This window comes from Meriones unguiculatus, chromosome 10 (genome assembly GCF_030254825.1).
Source record: "Meriones unguiculatus strain TT.TT164.6M chromosome 10, Bangor_MerUng_6.1, whole genome shotgun sequence".
NCBI lineage: Eukaryota > Metazoa > Chordata > Mammalia > Rodentia > Muridae > Meriones > Meriones unguiculatus.
The window spans coordinates 3891680-3912698 of record NC_083358.1 but is presented as its reverse complement, the minus strand read 5'-3'; the positions used below and the strand labels follow the sequence as shown (position 1 = coordinate 3912698).

At 56.1% G+C, this 21019-nt stretch overlaps 1 protein-coding gene across 1 annotated transcript; it reads right to left on the bottom strand.

Annotated features, from left to right (window-relative positions):
- Window positions 1-740: 740 nt before the first annotated feature.
- On the bottom strand, window positions 741-21019 carry C10H1orf198 (chromosome 10 C1orf198 homolog). The gene is made up of 4 exons (XM_021648609.2): window positions 20627-21019; window positions 10633-10683; window positions 3334-3861; window positions 741-2844 (listed from the first exon to the last, which is right to left on the bottom strand). Exons 1-4 carry the CDS (start codon window positions 20957-20959, stop codon window positions 2788-2790), a joined length of 969 nt encoding a protein of 322 aa, XP_021504284.1. The 5' UTR covers window positions 20960-21019; the 3' UTR covers window positions 741-2787.

Sequence of the window (21019 nt, the reverse complement as noted above, 5' to 3'; positions counted from 1 at the left end):
GTTTTTTGTTCTTTTCTTCCTCGGCTGTCAGCTGAGCTAGTGAGTATTCTGGGCTTTTCCCATCTAGGTGCGAGCTGAGTAGGAAGGTCAGCTGGGTGCTTTCTCTGCCTCTCTGAGCCAGCAGGTTTTCACCCCAGCATGTGGCTCCTGAGTCTTTATTAATAAATACAACAGTTGGGATTTTCATTTTTTTAAAACAACATTTTGATTAAAGATGTGTTAGGACTCAACCACGCCAAACAAGAAACAGGGTTTTAGAGTTCACAATTCGATCAAATATCCGGCAACAGAGGGTACAGCTGCCTCCCACCGGTGTGTCCTCATCGCATGCTGTAGTGATGCTGTCTTCTCCAGGCATGGCACACTGTCACTGCTGTGAAGCAAAAGACCATGGCCCACAGGAAACTAGAATGAAGTGGGAGCTTGATAGGAGCTCACGACAAAGGGAAACTGAGCTTCCAGCTGCCACTCCCTCCTGACGCATGTGGTCTTGGGTGGCTCTGGGCTATACAGGAGGGAGGGGTGGAGCTCTGAGAAAAGGCGCCATGTTGAGAGGGCCCTTCTAGCTGCAGGGTTCTCTTGGTGCTGGCCACCATGAAAGCCACTGGCTACTTAGCAGTGTCTTTAGTCTGAGGTGAGCAGCTCTTTCTCCACATCTGCCTAGGAAATGCAACTCGGCATTAAACCACCACAACCCTGATCATCTTCCTGAACAGGGGAAAATGAAACAGACACAGCTCTCGTTTTCAAAATGGCTTTATTAAAGGCTAGTAGTATAAAACAGGACCAAATTACAAGCTGTCAGTAAGAATTTACCATTTTGAAAATATGTATCAAAGGAGAGGGAGGCGTGTGGAACGGAGGGCCACTCCTGAGGCTGGCGCGAGGGGTCCCCTGGCCAGGAGGCCGACTCCGCGGCTAACAGGAGCGCGACCCGGCCCAGAGAGCTGGGATTCAGGGACAACCCAGACGGGCAGAGCCTGGGTCCCTGAGAGCTTTTGTGGAGCGCAGCCACAGAGATCAAGACACGGAGCCCTAGAGCTGCCTCCCAGGTGCTGCGGTCCAAAACCAGACCCAGGCTTCAGCCAAAGAATGTGCTTTCAAGGAAAACGATGAATTACTTCATCCAGGTGCGTGGAGGAGGAGAAGGCGGCAGTACAGTTTCAGTTTCCTAGTCACTTCCACACAGGCCTGGGGAGACTAAGACGCCAGCCCGGTGTGGACTCTGCCCAGGTCGGGCGGGTCCTTTAGGGCCTCCTGGACTCTCTGACTTCTACCCGCTCTTCAGAGGCCTCCTCAAGACACACCACCCACTGTGAGAACACCCCAGCCCAGGGGCTAATCCCAGGGGCAGCCTAGACTCAGCGCCTCTCCACGTTTTCACAGACAGGCCTGTGGGTCTCCTAGGAGGGAATCAGGAGAGTGTGGGTAAGAAGTGAGACTGTCTGCCCAGAGGGGTCACCCTGGCCAAGTGGGAGGGCAAGCCTTCTCCTTCCTGCTACGCCAATGCTATGGGACACGGACCCACAGGGAAGGAAGACATGGCACAGAGGTCCAGGCCGTAAGCTATTTGGCAGGTATCACGTCAGTATTGCCTAAGTGCAGCTCTGGCATGTTTTCTGAGGGGAGGGGCTGGTGGGGGAGCTGCCGTGTGCTTTTACCTTGAAGCTAAATAGAATATTCCAGAAGGTACTTCAGACATTAAGAAGGCTACATCTTTCAGAACTGAAAGCAGGCGCTCGGAGGAGGGCTCATGGGGATTAAGGCTTCAGGTGAGGAGAACGGAGTGACAGCAAAGGGTAGACCGTGCCACCCGGAGCTCACGGAGCTGCCTGGCACCTCCTGTAGGTACATGTGGTTCGGGGCCATGGCAGGGCAGCAGTGAGGGCAGAGGACGGCAGACGCTGGGGGAGACGCCTGCTCCTCACCATCAGGAAGCGCTGATGGAGTCCTTCCTTCACATATAGCCTGAGCAGGCCGGGGTTAAAGACAGTCAGGCCTGTGGGCCTCCAACCGGAACGTTCTAACACAGTGAGGCAGAAGAGCCCCGTTCTCCAGCTGTCCCCGCCCTGACTCCCAGAGCGGCCAGGGCCAAAACAGGAGCAGGACGGTGATAGCTTCCAGGAGGAAACTCCCACAGAGCCGAGGAAGCTGCTGCAGCCCCATGTGAAACAGCGAGGATGCGACATACAGGCAAGCAGCTCATCTTCAACACCAGAGCTCTGAGTAAGTCACCGGGACAGCTCAGAGGGTGCCTGGCACCTCTGCCAGCGGTCAGGGTCCTGCCCTGGGGGGAGGGGAAGGACGCATGCCGCCACACCCGGCTTCGGCGGAGGAAGAGCACCAGGTGAGCTCATTTCAAGGAGTCTTCCACAGTGACACCCAACAGCCTGCAGCCATCCAGGGGGCCCCAGCAGGAAAACAACAGGAGAGAGGTGGGGCCGGTCCAAAGATGGGGGAGAACCTTCTTTGCGACCTTTTGTGACTTGGTCAGAGAACCTTGTTGGAGGGGAAAGTGGGATGGAGCTGGGAACAGAAACTTCAATTACGAGGTCCACTGGACTCTTAGTGTTTAAAAATCCCAACTGTAAAACTTGTTATCAAATCATTGAAAATAGCATATTTATCTATTTGGTTTTACCAAAAAAGGGGGAAACCTGGCAACATTTCCCAGTTTCCCCAAAGACTAAGAAAAGAGTCGAGAAAACGGGAAAATACACGGGCAGTGAGAGCCACCTCCTCGGAACGCTAGGGCGGCGGCCACGCGGAGCCTCCGGGCAGCACCGTTTACCAGTTGTCCAGAAAATCAAAGCCCGTCTTCAAGAGGACGTTGCTTGAGCTGACCTGCAGAGGGACAAAGTGAGAAAGTAACACGTGGGCTCTGCTTCGGCCACGCACAACCTACATACAGCAAGCACTCCATCGAGAACGACCCAGCGGACAGCAGCTGCTTCTGCCTCAGGGGCCCTGACCTCAATTCACCTCAGCGCTAGGGACCAGAAAGCTGCACGAAATCTGGAGCAAGCGACACTCTGTCACATCCAGCCCCAGCCCCCCAGGCCCAGGAAGCTCTGTGTGTGGTTTCTACACGCAAAGGAGGGTAGCCTGGTTCTCGGCTCGTGCCCTGCTGCATCCGAACAGCATTGTAAAGCAGAGAGACACGCTCATGTGACACTTTTTCCGAACAGCAGTATAAAGCGGAGACACACTTGTATGACACTTTTTACAGACAGGGCCTATTCTTGGCCTGGAACTCCCCAAGTGGGCTGAGCCGCCTGACCAGCAAGCCCCAGACCCCCCCACCCCCCATGGGAGCCTGCTGCCATCACCCACCTGCGTAAGGGCGGGCTCTGAGAATAGAGCATCATCTTCCTCCTCCTGCTGGGTGGCAGGGGGAGGCGGCGGCTTCTTGGGGGACTCAGTGGGGGTGGCCTTGGGCAGCAAGCTGAGAGGGGCTGGCACGGGCCGCGGCACCTCTTGCTCTGCGCTCACGTTCTGGAGGGTTTGATGTTCCTGGGGCCCAGGCTTGGCCTCCCTGTCTTTCGGGGTGGGTTCCTGGCGGTAGCAAGCCGGCACGACTTTTTCCCCCTTCTCCATGGACTTGATCTGGCTGGGTGTCAGTGACTGGAAGTCAGCCTCAGGCCCCTCCCGAGAGCGCTCAGCATTGATCTTCCAGAAGGAGGCTTCCTCCTCTTTTCGGGATGGTCCCAGGGCATCCAGGCTGGAGGATCTGCTGCTCTGGGCAGGCCTGGCACCCTGTGTGCCCTGAGGGGCCTTGGCCAGGGCCCTGGGATCACTGGTTACGGTGGCTGTGCTGGGCTCCTGGATGGATAAGGACGAGATGCTGAACTCCATCTGACTCTGTGCAGGGACAGAAAAAAAGACACAGATGAGAGTGAGCCTTAGCACCCACTGGGCAGAGCTCTCTGTCTGCTGGTCCCAAGTGTCTATTTTCACATCAGTCCTTACTCCCCATCTGAAACACATGAAGAACTACGAGGCCAAGCCCCATCACAGTGCACCCTCAACAGCTTTCACAGTCATAACAGTGACCAAGAATCCCTGGCGGGTCACACGCCTGTCATCCCAGCACTCAGGGAGGCAGAGGCAGGAGGATCTCTATGAGTTCAAGGCCAGCCTGGTCTACAGAGTGAGTCCAGGACTACACAGGGAAACCCTGTCTCTGATAAGAATAAGAAGACTCCCCATTGGCTCTGAGAGAACATGGCTGGCCCAGCAGGCAGGTGGGAAGGCTGTGTGGGCACCTCGGAGCATCAAAGGCCTGCTTCCTGCAGCAAACACGGAGAGCGAAGGGAAGCTACGTGAGCAGAGCTCAAACCGCACGTCATAGCACACAGGCCAGCCACTTCCCTGACCAGTCAACCATGGTGACCTCTGAAATAGTGCAAACAAGCAGTTCTGACAGAAACCATCGCCAAGGATGCCGAGCCGTCATCAAAGGAGAGCCAACCGCAGGCCGCTTCTGCCCTGCTCTGCAGAACTTGCCATTCGCCAGCTCAAAGCCAATCTTGAAAATTTCACTTCCCCATCACGCAGGCACCCTCAATAATAAATGATATTATGTAAAGCTGGGAAAGCAGAGAAAAGCCATAACCCCTTCCCCTGTAACTGTTCTTTTGTGCCACATTTTCACACATCAGGTGTGGTCTTGTCAGGTGTGTAACATGGGTTGTCACTTCTTCAGTACATCATGAGCATCATCCAGCTCTTCCTTGGTTCGCACAACGCGCGCGCACACGCGTGTGTACACATAGATGTGTGAGTGTGTTCGCATATGTAGAGGCCAGAGGACAACTTCAAGTGTGTTCCCCAGGTGCCACTGTTGTATGGTAAATTCCTTGGAGATAAAAGAATTCCATTTAGTAAGGAATCTCCTTGAGACTCAGGAAGTAAACAACTCAGTAGCTTTAGAAAAATCCCTGAAACTGACCAAATTTGCTAGGCTCCTCCCTCCCAAGTGTGTCCACGCAGTGAGGACTTGAGAGAAGCTGTTACACAAGAAGAGGCGACTCAGACCAGCTGAGTCCCATGGGAGAAACGCTCCCTAACCTGCTGTGCCCGCTGTTCCAGGTCTCCAGCTTTGCTGAGCTGTCACCTATGTTGGAAGGGGTGTTTTGGTGATGCAGATGGTACTGAGTCATTTCTGCTCCTTTAAGACCCCCCCATTCCTGCAAATCACCCCCAATTAAACACTCTGGTTCACCATGCTGGACTTTGGCCAGCTGCTGGTTCCGCAGTTTGGGTGAGCGGACGTTTGCTCACATTTCCCTAAGACTGATGTATGTGACCTTGTTCTTTGATACAGGGTCTCTCACTGGCCAGAAACTCCCTACGCAGCGAGGCTGGCCGGCCTGCAGTCCCGGGATCTGTCTCTACGCCATCAGCACTGGGCAAACAAGTGCCTGGCACCATGGCAGGTCTTTCTTGTTTGTTTGTTTGATGCTGGCACATACTTGCAGGGAGAGAATCTACTGGCAGCCATCTTCCTGGCCCCACTTTAGCGGCTGTGAACACTCAGTGTCTGTCCCATGATGCACTTCACATTCTTCATCAGTCTACCCCTGCTGACCCTCACTCCTGCACTCTGGGTCACGGGGACTATCTTTGTGCACACGGCTGTCCAGTTCGAGATAAATGTCTTCAGACTGGCAGGAACAAAAAATCAGAAGGCAAAGGTTTAAACTGTCTACTGTGGCTCTGGATGGATCCTGCCAAGCAGCTTTACAGAGCTGCTCTGCACTGGCCTCAGCTGGACAGCAGGGTCATCCCTGGTCAACTGAGGTATCATTTCAACCTGTGCCGACTCACAAAACACTGAGACAACATGGCATCACCTGGTAATTTGAGAGAAGTTAAAAAAACAGTAATTTAACATAGACAGTGACAGTGTGCAAAAGCACGGGGGAGAGAGAGAAGGGGGAAGATAGTGAGGCTTCCTTCCTGTTCCCTAGCCAGTTAGGGTTGAATGGCAGCGCCCCAGCAGCCTGGAAACAGCAGAGCCAGAGGGCAACCCTTGCAGTTTTCCTCAGTGAGCCTGCCCTGGGCACTGCACAGAGGGTGGTACCCTGGAATGCCTCACGGATTCACACACATCCTTACTAACTCCAGGACTCTCTCGGGCGGGTTCCCATCCACATTCAGGGACCTTAGGACGAGGTGGAACACAGCCCTGCGGGCTCAGGACAGTGTAGCACAAAGTCCCTCAGTGTGAGGCCAGGGAACAGCCAGCTGCCCTTTGCCTAGAGGACGACACGAAGAATACAGGTCCAAAGCAAGAGCCAGCCACCTAGAAATCAACAGCCCTGAGAAACGGCCATTCACACTTGGGCTGTGCAAGGAACGGTGGCCAAGAGCAGAAGTGGACGCCTGAGTGGCTTTAATGTGGCAGGTTTAGTGTTTACATGCTACAAAGGAGGGAACGGAGGCTGAGCCCAGCATTCTGCTGTATGTGTGCGGCTAGAGAACTCAGCACGTCATGGGAGGACGGTAAGTTCAAGCCTGGACTTTTTTTCCCTTAAGACAGGGTTTCTCTGTGTAGCCCTGACTGTCCCCGACTCACTTTGTTGACCAGGTTGGCTTTGAACTTAGAGATAGCCTGCCTCTGTCTCCCGAGTGCTGGGATTATAGGTGTGTGCTAGTGTGCCCAGCTCAGCTGGGCTTTTATATATTGCACCAGCACCCCCTCCAGGAAAAGTGAGGAGGAAGGGAAGATGGAGATGCGGAGTGACAGCTGTCCTGGGTCTCTAGTCTACAAGGAGACCCTGCAGCTGGGCGTTCAGTCCAGACCAAGGCTTAGTTGCAGGGCTAAGGAGCCCAAGGCTGCCAAGGATGATGCCCAGGGCAATGGCAGGGTCCTGCCCACCCCATGGTCCATCGTATCCAGTCATTGTTCTAACTTTAAAACACTTTTTTTTTAAAAACACTCTGGTCTACAGAGTGACTTCCAGGACAGCCAGGGCTACATAATGAGAGGCTGTGTCTTAAAAACAAGAGGCAAAGAGAAAAGAAAAAGGAGGCAGGGCACAGTGGTTCTGGCTAGAACGGGAGGAGGGAAGAATTTGTTTCCTGTCCTTGTCTATGTGGGCTCAGCTGAAGAACGAGAATGTGCTCAACTAGGCCGTGTGTGAGTGCAGCCCCTCCCCCTCCTGGGTCAGTGAGCCCCGGGTCCCCATTCTGTGGGTTCCATAATGGCCGGCTGGACTGGCCTTCCCGACAGCTGTCTCTCCCAACCTGATCATTCCAGGCTCACAGAAAGGGAAACGGGGGGAGCTCGGACAGTCCCAGGACCCCGAGGCAGGTTATGGAACAGGGCGGTGGGTGGCTACACAACAGAACCCATGGGGAGCAACACGGTGTCAGCCCTGGGTGCCGGGGGAGGGGTGCCTGAGGAGCACCCACTGCGCAGCCCTCCTGCTCCAGACTCAGTGTGGCCAGGTCCCTCCTGCTCCCCAGGGTGCAGAGCGAGGCAAGGAAGGGCCCAGCGCCTGGTGGCAGCCACCGGGCCGCGACCCCTGACACATAAGCTAGCTGACTTCACATCACAGACTGGGAGGAACAGCCGGAAGTTTTAGTTGACTGGGCGTGTGCCACGGGAGAAACAGCCGGAAGTTTTAGTTGACTGAGCGTGTGCCATGTACCTGGTGCCACCGGAAACCTTCCCCAGAAATGACACGAGGAGCAGACAAGTCTCCTTTTTCACTACAGAGGAGCCAGTGCGGCCACTCGCCCAACTTTTCCTGAGACTGCACTGCTTTTGAAGGCCAGACCAGGCCACCTCCACCTGGGACACCCCCACACAGGGAAAGGTGGAAAACAGGAAGAGCAGGGACGCCAGGGACAAGTTTTTCCAAACAGTCTGTCTGTTTTGGGAATGGGAAAGAAGTCATGCCGGCCTCCTCTCAGCGCCCAGGCTCCCGGGCCAGCCCTGACGAGGAACACTGCATGGAAAATAACAGGGAGGAACAGTGGCACTGGGTCACGGGCAAGGCACGGACTGAGGGCAAGGTAAGAGTCTCCTCGGCTCATGGCAGTGCCCCACCTGCTCTCCATGCCCGGGCTCCTGACCTCCCTGTGGTCAGCCAGCAGAGCGGGCGCCAGTCAGCCCATGTGGGGAACAGGGCTCAGCTGGCCACATCCATTCTAAAAACGGCCAGACCACAGCAGAGCCCAGCTCTATTTTTATGCCCCAGTCACTGGAGAGGAATGTGTGACATTCAGCAAAAGGGGCGGGGGGGTGCCGCTAAGAGGGGCTGTTTGGCTTGGCAGCGGCTGGCCGAGCTACACTCACATTCACACACAGTCAGAAAGACTCGGGAGAACCTCCCCCAAACTTGCCATACCCTCAGCGCTCCGAAAAAGAAAGGGGAAGTGGGCAAACCTTACCATCCACAAAACTGGCAAAGGGGCATCGTACAGAAATGAGCCAGCACGGACAGACGGCCTGAGACAGAGCTGGGCTTCAAGCCCACACACCCTATGTCCCAAGGCACTTGTCCCGGGCAGGAGCTTCAAAGCCCTGAGGTGGGCAAACACTCACCCACTGGTCAGGCTCCAGGGCAGCAAGGACCGAGAGACACAGGGTGGCAGAGAGGCCCAGGGGCTGGAGTCTCAGCCCTCGGCCTTCTCTGGGACAGGGACACGGACACCTATGCCTCCCTCCGAGGATGAATGGTATTGTGTTGGGAGCAGAACTCAGGCAGAGGACTTCTCCCCGCCTTAGTTTCTCTTTTCAAAAAAGGTGTGGATGACCAGAGATGGCGTAGCCAAGTGTTCAGTGCGGTTCTCACAATGGTGTGTTGGGGACTGCCAGAAATGGGGTTCACACAGCAGGGGGGAGCCTTCAAGAGAAGGTGGGCAAGATCCAGCAAGCACACAGGTGAGCAAGGACAGGCAGTAGAAGGCAGTGAGGGGTTGGGCGCAGCCGATGGGCCCCCAGGAACTGACGGACACTGAGGAGGTGCATGCAAGGCCTCGGCGTAGAACTAAGCAGCCCTTCTGCCCTGAGTGGGCAGCGACACCCCTGAGCCACAGCTGGGGGTACCCGCCGCTCTCCAGATGGCTATGGGGCCTGCTCCCTGAGGGCGGGACCGAGAGGAAGGGGCTCGGATGTGCAATTGTGGGGAGGGACCTGCTCAGAAGGATGGAGGCTGTGCTAGCGTGTTTGTGGTGAGTGGTGGAGGCTGTGCTAGCGTGTTTGTGGTGAGTGGTGGAGGCTGTGCTAGCGTGTATATGGGTGAGTGGTGGAGGCTGTGCTAGCGTGTTTGTGGTGAGTGGTGGAGGCTGTGCTAGCCATCTCCTGTGTGCGGCCCTCCATCAAGGGCCCTGGTCACCGTTAGTCCCTAAGAGGCCGCAGCTGGTCCCGTAGAAGCAGAGGGGAAGGCCCTCGGAGGTTCTGGCTGAGGGGGAGCGAGTGCTGAGGTTCCCTGCAAGTCTAAACTGACTGAGGAGTGGACGGGGCAGCCATTCATGTCTCCTCACACCCTCCAAGCCCCGCTCTGTCTCCAGAAATGCTGATGCTGAGCAACAGAGAGGATGAGGGCAGAGACAGCACCCAGGTAGCCCAGATGTGTTCCCAGCCAGTTGCCTCCATCCCCAACCCTCTGTGCCCTACAGGGGCTGGGCATGGTGACACAGGCCTGTGATCCCAGCCCTGAGGAAGTGAAGGCAGACGGACATTAGCTTGAGGCCAGCCGAGGCTACATGTGAGTCTTAGTCTCAAGGACCGATGGATGGATGCAGAGGCCGACTTCGTTACTTCAGGATGGTCAGCTCTCTATGGGGTGTGCAGAGGGCTGGGGAGGTCCACATTCGCCATGTCAGTGTGTTCACGGGAATGAACGCACTGCACCCTCCGGCCACCTTTCACCTCAAACGTTTCGGGACTGGTGTTGAGGCTGGCTCGCCTCCCTGGGGTCAGCCAGCTGGTGCAGCTGTCCCTGCCCTCTGCGTCCTGGTGGACCCAAGGACATGGTCTGGATGAGAGGCTGCTCGGTCCCTCAGGCCTCTACCAGTGTCCCGACCTTACACCTTCGTCTCCACCATTCCCTGGGGTGCCAGGGTCAGCTAGGACAAGGGGTGTGATCAGAAACAGTGTGGGGGTGTCCCACTCCAGACACCGGCCCGCGTCCCCCGAGGCGCCACCCACTTGGGAGACGACACCCATGGAAAGCTGTGGAGTTAGGAGAGCGTGACCTCTCGCCTCTCCCTGACCGGAGCACACTTGCTTCCTTGGGGTTTTGCTGCTTGCTGAGGTCCTTCTCCTGGACACTGGGGAGATGGGGACATGCCCTGTGGCCTGGTTTGACACTCTCTCTGGAGGACACAACAACCCGGACACGAGTGCTGGGAGGCTGGGGCCCATTTCCAAGTGTCCATGTGTGTTTGTGCATATATACCTGGACACACGGGGGAGGGGAGGGCCACCGGAGTGGGATGTGGCAGGGCTGACACACACGCACACATGGAGGCTCAGTTCCCCTTTGCCCTGTCACCTGTGGGCCAGCAATGAAGGCCACACAGCAACTTCTGTACCCACCAAATGCTGAAGGAAAAGCTGCAGACGCTTGTATGTCTTCAAAAGTGACAAACACATCTAAATTTAATCCGACTTACTCTTGTTTCCCAGGAGAACGGGGCTGAGTGTTCATCTTGCCAAGTGATGTCCTGAAATAAAAAATCAAGAATAAGTCTGGGGCCCAAACTCCGACAACCCGGTGCACACGCCCGTCCAGGGTCATGAGGGACCCACACCCGACCCAGGGACACTTGAACTGTACAGAGAGGACATCTCCATGAGACCAATGGTACAGCCGAGTTTCCCCGTCCTGGGAACGGAATCAGCGAGCAGAGCGTGAAGGCAACGCCAGTGCCTCACCACAGCAGGGCTGCTGGTGCCCCCGACTCAGCACACCCGGAGCGGCAGACCTCTCCCGGGCCGTCGCCAGACTGACCCTGGGCTCACAGGTCAGGGCTGCCGGCTTGAAAGGGCCTGGGTCTCCTCTCCGCCCCAGCAGGGTACCTGGCTGTGCCTGGCTGCTGCAGGGAGCACCATCTATGGCCTAACCCACGGGCATGCTGGGTAATATGGAAAGCACACAGCATACTTTCTTTTCTTATTAATGATTTTTGTCTTTTTTTTTTTTTTTGATGGAGTCTCACGGTTTCAAACTCACTAAGTGTCCAGGGATGACCCTGAACTCCTGACCTCCCTGTTGCCACTTTCCAAGGGCTTAGATCATGGGCATCACCACCACGCCTGGTTTACGTGGCACTGGGACTGAACCCAACTTTATGTGTGCACTTTTCCCAAAGAGCTCCGTCTAAAACTCGTACAGCGCGAGTGACACAGGTACTCCGCTCATACCCCACTGTCCCCACACAGCTCCAGGTATCCGTATCATTCCACGGCGCACCCCACAAATTCTGTTAATGTCACCTGGCTGGGTGACCTGGCTCCAACCTCCACCGAGACTGTGGCTACTGTGGCCAGAGCTCCTTCTTCAGACGCCAACAGGGCCCTGCCCCAGACTGGCCTCGGATGGCGGGGACTCCTGAGGAATGCTTGCGAACACATCAGGCATCCAGGCTGCCGGCCAGCTTTCCCGAGCCACAGCCCTGCCACAGCCCTGCCACAGCCCTGCCGAGCTGGTCCACTTAGGAACCGCAGTAACCCAGGCACGGTGTTGCCCGACCCTGAGAACAGGGGTCGGGGGTGGGCTGCAGAAACCAAGCTTCTCGAGGCCCACCGGTAAACCTCTCTCCTGCCCCGCCCCCAGAGCCCAAACTCAGGTCTTCCGAAAGGGGAGCCAGCACTCTGGACCACCGAGCCTCGCTCCGGCCGCTTGGGCTATTTCGGATTACACAATCACATGGAAAAACTTCTAAAAACAAGACCAGGGTCACTGCATTCCACGTTGGAATTTCAGCTAAACCCAGTTATTCCCAGTGTTTAAGCCCCGCCCCTCCAAACACGCCCAGCTCCCAGAGGAACGAGAGTCCAGGCCAGGAGCGACGACACTGGCTGGGGTGGGAAAGGAGGTGGCGAGGTAAGAACCCAGAAGCCTCTGCGGCGAGCCATGGACCCGAAGGCTCTAGGTTCTAGGGACACAGCGGGGCAGACAGCGCTGGCCTGGGTGGGACGGACACTGTTCACACTCCATGTTGGAGCAGAGAAGAGGACTGTCTGGATTACACACTTCCCCTGGGGGGTGCAAGCCGCGACAATGGACAGAGATGGCAGTGTGGTCACTCGGGTGGGAGCTGGGCTCAGTGTGTACCCTGGCCTGCCCGCTGGCAGTGTCTGTGGGGTCAGTGGAGGCCTCAGCCTGCTCGGGGCTCGGCTCTGGGGTCCCACGGGTCCCGGCGGCCTCAGCAGGGTCTCAGCCGTTTGTTCATGGCAGAGGTCTCCGTAGTTCACAAAGAATGACACAGTGAAGAGAAGCGAGGCAGGAGTATTGGCAGCGAGTGTGCAAGCTCTGGGCAGCCAGTACAAACGGCAGCACAACCTCGCACACAGACACAAACTCACTCACAAAAGACACACCCCACACAGACATTCTCACACACAGATACACTCTCAGACAGACACACCCAAACGGATACACTCTCACACAGATACACTCACACACACAGATACACTCAGACACTCAGGTACACCTGCAAACAGACACACAAACACACTCATACAGACACACAGATACACTCATTCAGACAATCACATATATGGACACGCAGACACATACATGCACAAACATAGAGACACATCCATACACATATGGACACTACACACATGCAAGGTGTTTCCCCTTTTATTTCCACAGTAACCAGGAGGCGACCCAATCGTGCTCTCTGGGGCTGCTGGAAAGCCCTCTTGCCCGAATCTCAGGCTCCCAGACCTGAAACAGCGGAAGCACCAACACACAGGCGCACACGCACGCACACACTCCTCAGACCCCAGCTGGCCAGCAGTTGCCCTCAGAACCCCGCTGAGAGCGGAGGGCAGCAGAAGTGGGGCTGGGCCTCTGAGGAGCACAGTTGCCAGAGCCAGCCTAGCACACTCCTCCAGGCGCAATGGAAGCCGCCAGGGATGGACGGAAGCGTGAGGACACGGGCATGGCGAACGGAACCACGGCAAGCAGGGGCAGGCGTGACCCAGGAGGCCCCGCTGGTCCTCCCAGCAGAGCAAGGCTCTGCACAGAGGCGCTCACGCCGGCTCACACGCATGTGCTCTGCCCGGAAGACACTGATCCAATTCATGTGCCTCCGGAGGAAAGCAGAATCACGGTGTGCGTAGAGCAGATGCCAGTGTTCTTCACGCTAACTGGACCAGACACGCGAACGCCGTCTCCGTGGCCGTCTCCAGCCATGAGACGGCAGAGCGCCGGAGAGCGGGGCGGTGTGCAGCCCATGGTCACGCGCACCGCTTCACTGCTAGATGGACACAAAGGATCGTTTCAAAATAGCACACTCAGCCGGGCAGGACAGGGAGCGGCTGAGGCCAGCAAGCCCAATTCAACCTTCTGCAGCGTGTAGAGAAGCAACTTCACAGGCTCCCGCTGATCTCCCCGAGATCACTGGCACTCCCGTTCACACGCGTGCACCGTGCCCACCCACAGGAAAACCATCAATTAGGCAAAGAGAACACGGCTGGGGCCAGGCGTGTGGCACAAGCCCCTGGTACGGCTCACGGAGGGCAGAGGCAGGCGGGTCTCTGTGAGTTCAGGGCTAGCCTGGCGTACGGAGCGAGCTCCGCGCCAAACAGAAGGGCACACTGCAGCCCTGTCTCAAAACCAAAACAAAACCAACTATGGCCGGGCACAAGCAGCCCCACCGATTCAACTTCCAGAAAGCTGAGACAGGAGGATGGTGAGCTCCAGACAGCCTGAGCCACAGGACTCTGTGCAGAGAATAAATAACTCAACAATGGGAGACGGGTGTGTGTGTGTGTGTGTGTGTGTGTGTGGCACGGCTGCGCACACTTCAGACGTGCACTCCGAAATGGCTGCGAACAGAGCTCGCTCAGTGAAGTGCTTCCCTGGTGTGTACAAAGGCTCTGGGTTTGGTCCTGCACAAACAGCACAGTGGTGCACACCTACGAGCTCAACGCTCGAGACGGGAGGCAAGAGGGTGAGAAGTGCAAGATGGTCCTCAACTACACAGTGAGTTCAGGGCTGCCTGGGAATCCCGACACATTTGCAGACAGGGTTTCTCTGTGGGGCCCTGGCTGTCCTGGAATTTGCTTGCAGACTGGGTTGGCCTCGAACTCACAGAGATCCGCCTGCCTCTGCCTCCCAGAGTGCTGGGATTACAGGCGTGTGATGCCACACCTGGCCAGAGACCCCGTCTTAAAAAAGAAAAAGACCTGGTTGCAACCCTGAGTTTTGTGTAGCATACACTGCATGAAGTCAAAAGTCCTGGGAAGACAAGGCGGAGCTGATTACTAATTACTCATGGGAGCTGCCAACCCGGCAGATGGCAGTCTGATTCCAACTCTCCTGGGAGAAGGATCGGAGATCGTGTGACCAGGTGTGTGAAAGCTACCCTGAGTGCAAAGGCCCCCTGCAAACACTGCCCAGCTTCCCACCGACTCGCTGCGCTCCCCTCCAAGTCAGTTCCAGAGGGCACATGATAAGCCTGCAAGGTCGCCTTTGTTCTTGGTGACATCTGAAGATCACACACTAAGCACAGCAGAGCCTGTTTAATCACAATGTTTTAGGACACCTGGCCTCCTGCCTGCTCTCTGCGCACACCCTGACCACAAAGCAGCCTCCGCAGTTTAACTAGCACCTTCTGCGAGGATTGCCGGGTTCCAAAAGTGAGAACCCCAACTATTAAGTCCCAGAAATATGGTCGGTTTCCCTGGGACCGCAAATGGCCACGACGCCTCTAAAGCCCAGGATCGGGGAGGGTCTGGGGACAAGCAGTGGCACTGTGGCTCAGGCTAGGGAGCACTGCCACTGGCAAGAGCGAGATCCGACGGCAGAGGAAAGCAGGCTGCGGCGCTGACAACGGCACCCTTGGGTTGCTGCTGGGTGACTCAGAGAGCAAAGACCCGGAGCCTGTCTCCTGACCAGACTACAGGAACACCAAGGACAGCTCACAGCTCGTTCAGGTCCAGGCCCTGCGTTGAACCTCAGCACGCCTGTATTGGCTCAGAACCATCTGTAACTCCAGCTCCACGGAGTCCAGACCCTTTTTAGGACTCTGTGGGCACAAGGCACACACATGGTGCACAGGAAAACATACATACACATAAAAATTAAATAAAAACTAAAAAAGGATTTATTTATTTATTTTTAAAAGTATTAAATTAAAATAAAAAATAAAAAAAAACAGGAATGAGGGTTGATGAGAAGGAGTTTCCGAGAGTAAAAGCACTCACCAAACTAGCCTGGCCAACCTGCGCTTAATGCCCTGAACCCACATAAAGGTGAAAGGGTCCAAAATCATGCTCTTATCTCCACATATGAGCTGCAGCGTGTACACTCAGGCACCCACATCCTCCTGTGTATGTGCACACTTTCTACACACACACACACACACCCCAGTCCATCAACTTAAAGAAACAGGAAGAGGCTGGGGATGTAGCTGACTCCATGGTAGAGGGTCTGCCTGGCGCGTCCCAGACTGTTTACTCTGCAGCATCACAAATAAATGAAAACATAAAGGAATGAGGTGATCATTCTCTCGACGTTCGCCGTGAAAACAAACAAACAAACAAACAAACAAACAAACAAAAAACCGGCAAGCCCAGCATAGCAGCACGGGCCTATATTCCCACTTGCTTCGGAGACTGAGGCAGGAGGATTCTAAGCCCAGGCCGTGCCTTGAGTTCAAGGTCAAGCCTGGCAACCTTGCAAGACCTCGTCTCAAAACACACAGTTAGAAAGAGAAAGGGCCTCTGTAGCTTGATGGTTGAGCACTTGCTTCACACTCGGGAGCCCGGGCTCACTCGCCAGCTCATAAGAACAGAAAGGATGGGAGCCTGAAAAGAACCACTACACTCTGCCTTAAGAAAACCAACCGCCTGTCTGTGGCAACCGTGCCCACACTTTCAGCTTGCAGTCTATTTATCTCTGCTGAAGTAAGGGTCCAGAACTAGGGTTCAGAGCTGCACTTCCAAACAGAAAGCCCTGGTGACTGAGCTTGTGACACATTCCACTAGGAACACAAGTTCAGAAACATGGGCCTGGCCGGGGCCATTGCTCACAGTCATGAGAAGAGGAAACTGACTAGGAGGAGGGAGGTCAAAGGGCCATCAGGGATGCCTCGGTCCCTCTGCTAGAGAAATGGCTACTTCCAGCACTATGGGAACCTCTCCCTTAGGGTGTGCTTCCTGTCCGTCAAAGATGACTCTAAGAATGCCAACGCACTTCCTGCCCTCCCTGATGGCACCAAGTGACCCTTTCGTCTCTGCAGAACCAGTTTTCAGGCTGCCACTGGGTCACCTCCCATGGAAGCCGGCAGCGGAGGCGCCCGGGAGGGGGACACCCCTGCTGGCTCAGCTCTGGGCACCAGGCCAAGCGCCATCAAGCTGGGGAGCCATCAGTGTGCAGGGGAGAGAGGGACGGCCCCGGGCCTCCCTTCCCAACCTCTGCACAGCTCTTAGTGCTGGCTCGGCAGCCCAGCCCAGGGCCCCAGCGGAGGGACACAAGAGACCAAAGGCACGGGATACCCAGACATGGGGGAAGGGTGGCTCACACATCCCACCTTCCTTAAAAATCAAGTCCAACACACGGAGAAGCCAACTCTCAATCACTCCCCCACCCAAAGAAAGGCTGAGAGCTGGGAACAGCTCAGGGGACAGCATGTTTGTGACACAAGCAGGGGGACCCAGTTTACTCCCCAGTACTCAGGAACAAAGCAGGGCACAGCAGTACACACCCTAAGCCCAGCGCTGGGAGGTCAGACAGGATCCCGAGGGCTCAGTGGCCAGCCAGCTCAGTTGTACTGCTGAGCCCTCAGCTAGACTCTGTCCCCCAAACGATGTGGAGAGCTACAGAGAAACACCCTAGATTTGGCCTGTGCCTGTGTGTTCGAGAGTGTGTGTGTGTGTGCGTGTATATACAGACAGAGTGTGTAAAAAGTGTTTAAAAAAATCTGCTGAAGTAGCAGAGGACAGAAAGCCCTCTCATGTCCCAGCCCAGAGGTTAAGCATCCGGCCGAAGTCACCCAATAAAAAGGAGAATTCCAGAAGGAGCGAGGAGGGTGCTCAAGCAGGAGGGGCGTGTAAACTGCCTGGGACGTTTGGGGCGATCTGGCTCCAGGGTCTTAAAAATCCAGTCTCCAGGATCCAGGTGAAGGGCTGCGGGGCTGCCTGTGCCGCACCAGTCCCGCCCAGCTCCACCCACTTCACGGAGAGGGGGCAGAGGCAGGCAGATGCCACAGAAGCGAGATTTCCCCACCAAGGAGTGCCAGCACCTCTGCACGGCTCTGTGTGGACCTAAGAGAACGGCAGCATTGGCTAGGTGGTGGAGGGGCGGCACATGCCATTAATCCCAGGGCTCGGGAGGCAGAGGCAGGCGGATCTCTGTGAGTTCAAGGACAGCCTGGTCTACAGAGTGAGTTCTGGGACAGCAAGGGCTACACAGAGAAACCCTGTCTCAAAAAACCAAACCAAACAAAAAGGTAGTGCTTGGAACCCTGGAACTCACGGGTGTGCTCTCATCCTGCGGTGTGGGGCCAGGAGTCAGGGTTGGGGGCAGAAAATGAACACAACAAATTCCTGTAAACTTAAGAGTTGTGGGTTTGTTGGATCCCTTCTCAGCCAAAAAATCTTCGTTCTCCCAAAGAAAGCCATTCCCAGAGTAGGAAGGGAGCTGCCAGGCTGATAACAGCATCCACCCAAGAACCTGCTTTAATGATCTCAAGAAAATCTGCAAGGCAGAGGGCACCCCCCAGGGTCTTTGCCTGTCCCAAAGCACCACAGTATGCTTCGCCCTGCCAGAGGGGTGCCCTGCTGCTGACATGGCCAAACTTGAACCTGGGGCTCCAAGCCCTCCTCCCTGCTGCTGCAAAGCAAAAGTGGAAGGATTAAGGAGGTGGGGAGAGGGGTGGCAGCTTCCACTGATAGGAGCGCGCACATCTCCCTGAACTCAGTGCACACAGCAGGGATTCAGTGCAGCTGGCAGAAGCCAATGGGCTTGGGGGCGCTGAAGCCCCTGAATCCAGGGTGCCTCCACATCAGCCTAGAGAAATGCTTGCTCAGCTGATTCCCAAAGTAGCTAAAATATCGACACATCCTCTTTGCCTCATCACTTAAAAGCAAAGACCACAATCTCTACAGGAGACCAGGTTAAATCAGCAAGGCAAGAGGGGGTCTGAGTTCTGCCCAGCTCATCCAGCTTTATGGAGAGCAGGGCAAACGCACACACGCACGCACTCACACACGCACACGAGGCTGCACCTGTCCTGTGCACACAAGCAAAGGACACCTGACTACATCCAGAGTCGCCAAGATCTGTGATCATCAGCCTGTAGTTAGGACCCTATTTGTTCCTGAAAGACATAAAAACGACTAGACAATACTAAAAATAATGACAGAAAAAAAAATGACTAGCATTATTACTATGAGGAGCACATTTAAAAAATAATTTATTTATTTTACATGCATTAGTGTTTTTGCCTGCACGTGTGTCTGTGTGAGGGTGTCGGCCCCCTGGATCTAGGGGTACAGACACTTGCGATCTGCCGCGTGGGTGCTGGGAGCTGGACATGGCTCCTCTGAAAGAGCAGCCCATGCTCCTTAACCACTGAGCCATCTCCCTGGCGAGGGGCACAACATTTCACTGGCAATGGAAGATATGATTCAAAGAAACAGGCAGCATCCTTTGGGGTAGTGGGACGGGCTGTGGAGCCCTGGCACCGTGCCAGCTGGGGGTCATGTGAGACAACTCTGGGGTCACTTATTCGGGTGTCAACTCAGCTAGCTGGGAGCCATCCCTGCCAACTGCACCCCCATCTGTCAGCCGGGGACAGGCTCTGGTCCACGTGAATGACCCCTTGGGGCAATGGTAAGGCCACTGACCGACTTCAATTTGGTGCCAACCTCTCATGGGTTCTAGTGGGACTTCCAGGCCCCGTACTGTTAACCCTCTCACTGCTGCAGACAGACACATACACCCTGGCTGTGTCCTACAGGCTGTTTGGCCATCTGCCTCCTGGGGTCAGGGACCTCGCAGGTGTAAGTGTAGGTCAGAGGTCAGCCTTCGATGCTGCTGGCTGCCTTGTTTTGGGGACAGGCTCTCTCATTAGTCTAGAACTTGACAAATAGGCTGGGCCGGCCAGGGATCTGCCTAGATCTGCCGCCCAGCACAGGAAGCACACTCGTGAGCTGAGTGTGAGCCTCGGCTCAGGGTTGCTAGAGATCCTCGTGGATGCAGGAGTCTTCCGGCGGAACTATCTCCCAACACCCACGTGCTCTAGACCACACTAGCCCACAGATGCAGAAACAGGGCTGTTCCTTAAAATATGCCAGGCATACCGCACCAGGCGAGCAACTGGATAACAAGAGGAGTGAGCACACAAAATCTCTCCTTGTCTGTGACCCTGGCTACAATGTGGCTTTTTTATATAGGGAGGGACAGCCAATCTCAGCATTTGTTAAGTACGGACAGGGCTGCTTCCTCTTAGATATACTGAGACACTGCCAAGGAGGAGCTGCCTGGCCGCTCCTCTCCGAGCCAAGCACAAACTCCGTTGCATGTCTTTATGGTGGTGCATATTTTCACAATGAAATGTTTCAGATCCAGGAATATATTTTAAGACTTATATTTTCATCTCCCACCACACCCTTGTTTTTCCTGGCAACGCCCTCAGAGTTTCAAGTGGGATGGAGAGCAGAAGGAGAGTGCGGTCGGCTCAGCCCTCACAATCCCCTGGCAGTCAAGTGGGTTTGTGACCACAAGTGGTCTGTAGTCACAAACAGATCCCTGAAAAATCGGAGGGAAATCTCATTCTTAACTGGTGTTCCCTCCGCCTGGCGCATCCCCGGGGTGGGGGTGGGGGCTCTCCTGGCCTCTCCTCCACTAGGAAACCGCCCCCTCCCAAACGGACTTTTCACGACTCTGGCTGCTACTGATTTTGTCCTTTAAAACAAAGTCTCTGAGGTCCAAGTATACACTCTGGGAAACCATCTCCAAATAAAACAGCAGGTCGCTGAGAATCGCAGCCTCCCGGCCCTCGAGCCTGAGAGCAGGGTCAGCCTAGGGCAATTCCAGTAGTTTCTTTCTTCCCGCAGCGTCCAGAGCCCCAGGCTTCCACACTCAGGTTTGCTGGGGGCATCTAAACTTCTCCCGCGTCACACCCAAACACACTCTCCATTGTGGTCCCCCAGGGACATCTCCCAGGGTGGCGGTGCCTGGCAGTCCCCACCTCCCCCACTGAGGTCCTCCTACACTCGGCCACTGAGCGCCCAGTGGCCTGAACATCGCTCCCGTTTCACCCCCGGAAAACTCACCTAGGACCAGGCTGCTAAGGGGAGGAACCCAGGTCCGCGTGATCTCTCTACGGCTCCCACTTTGTCCTTAAAGGTCCCTTCTCCCGGAGACGGCCGAACCCCCACCCCGCCGCCCACCCCGCCCCGAGTGGCCAGTCCCGCCGCACCCACCTCGTCGCCGAAGCGCACCAGCTTCTGGCCCGTGGGCCCGCGCAGGCCGGGGAAGCGCGCCGGGTCCCCCACGTCCCCCGCGTCGGCGGCCGGTGCCGCGCGCGGCCCCACCAGGCAGCGGTCGATAATCTCGTCCTGCTGCGCGGGCGCCAGCCGCGCCCACTCGGGCCCGTACTTCTCCCGGATCTTCTCCTTGTCCTGCATGATCTTCCTGGCCATGGGGCTCAGCGACGAGAAGTAGGTGAAGCGCTTCCGCTCCCGCTCGTCCAGCGGCCGGTTCCCGCTCATGACGGCCGAGCGCGACGCCGCGATCGCCGCCGCCATCGACGCCATCCCCGGCCCGCGCGTCCCGGCGCGAGCACCGCCTCCCGGGGCCGCCTCCGCCCAGAGCCC

Bases quoted from the DNA above. Each gene is read 5' to 3' on its own strand.
- C10H1orf198 (XM_021648609.2), bottom strand. From the start codon at position 20,959: ATGGCGTCGATGGCGGCGGCGATCGCGGCGTCGCGCTCGGCCGTCATG. The intron at 10,684-20,626 runs GTGGGTGCGGCG...TTTTTATTTCAG, and splicing joins TGGTGCGCTTCGGCGACGAG to GACATCACTTGGCAAGATGA. The intron at 3,862-10,632 runs GTAAGTCGGATT...GTCCCTGCACAG, and splicing joins CGTTCTCCTGGGAAACAAGA to AGTCAGATGGAGTTCAGCAT.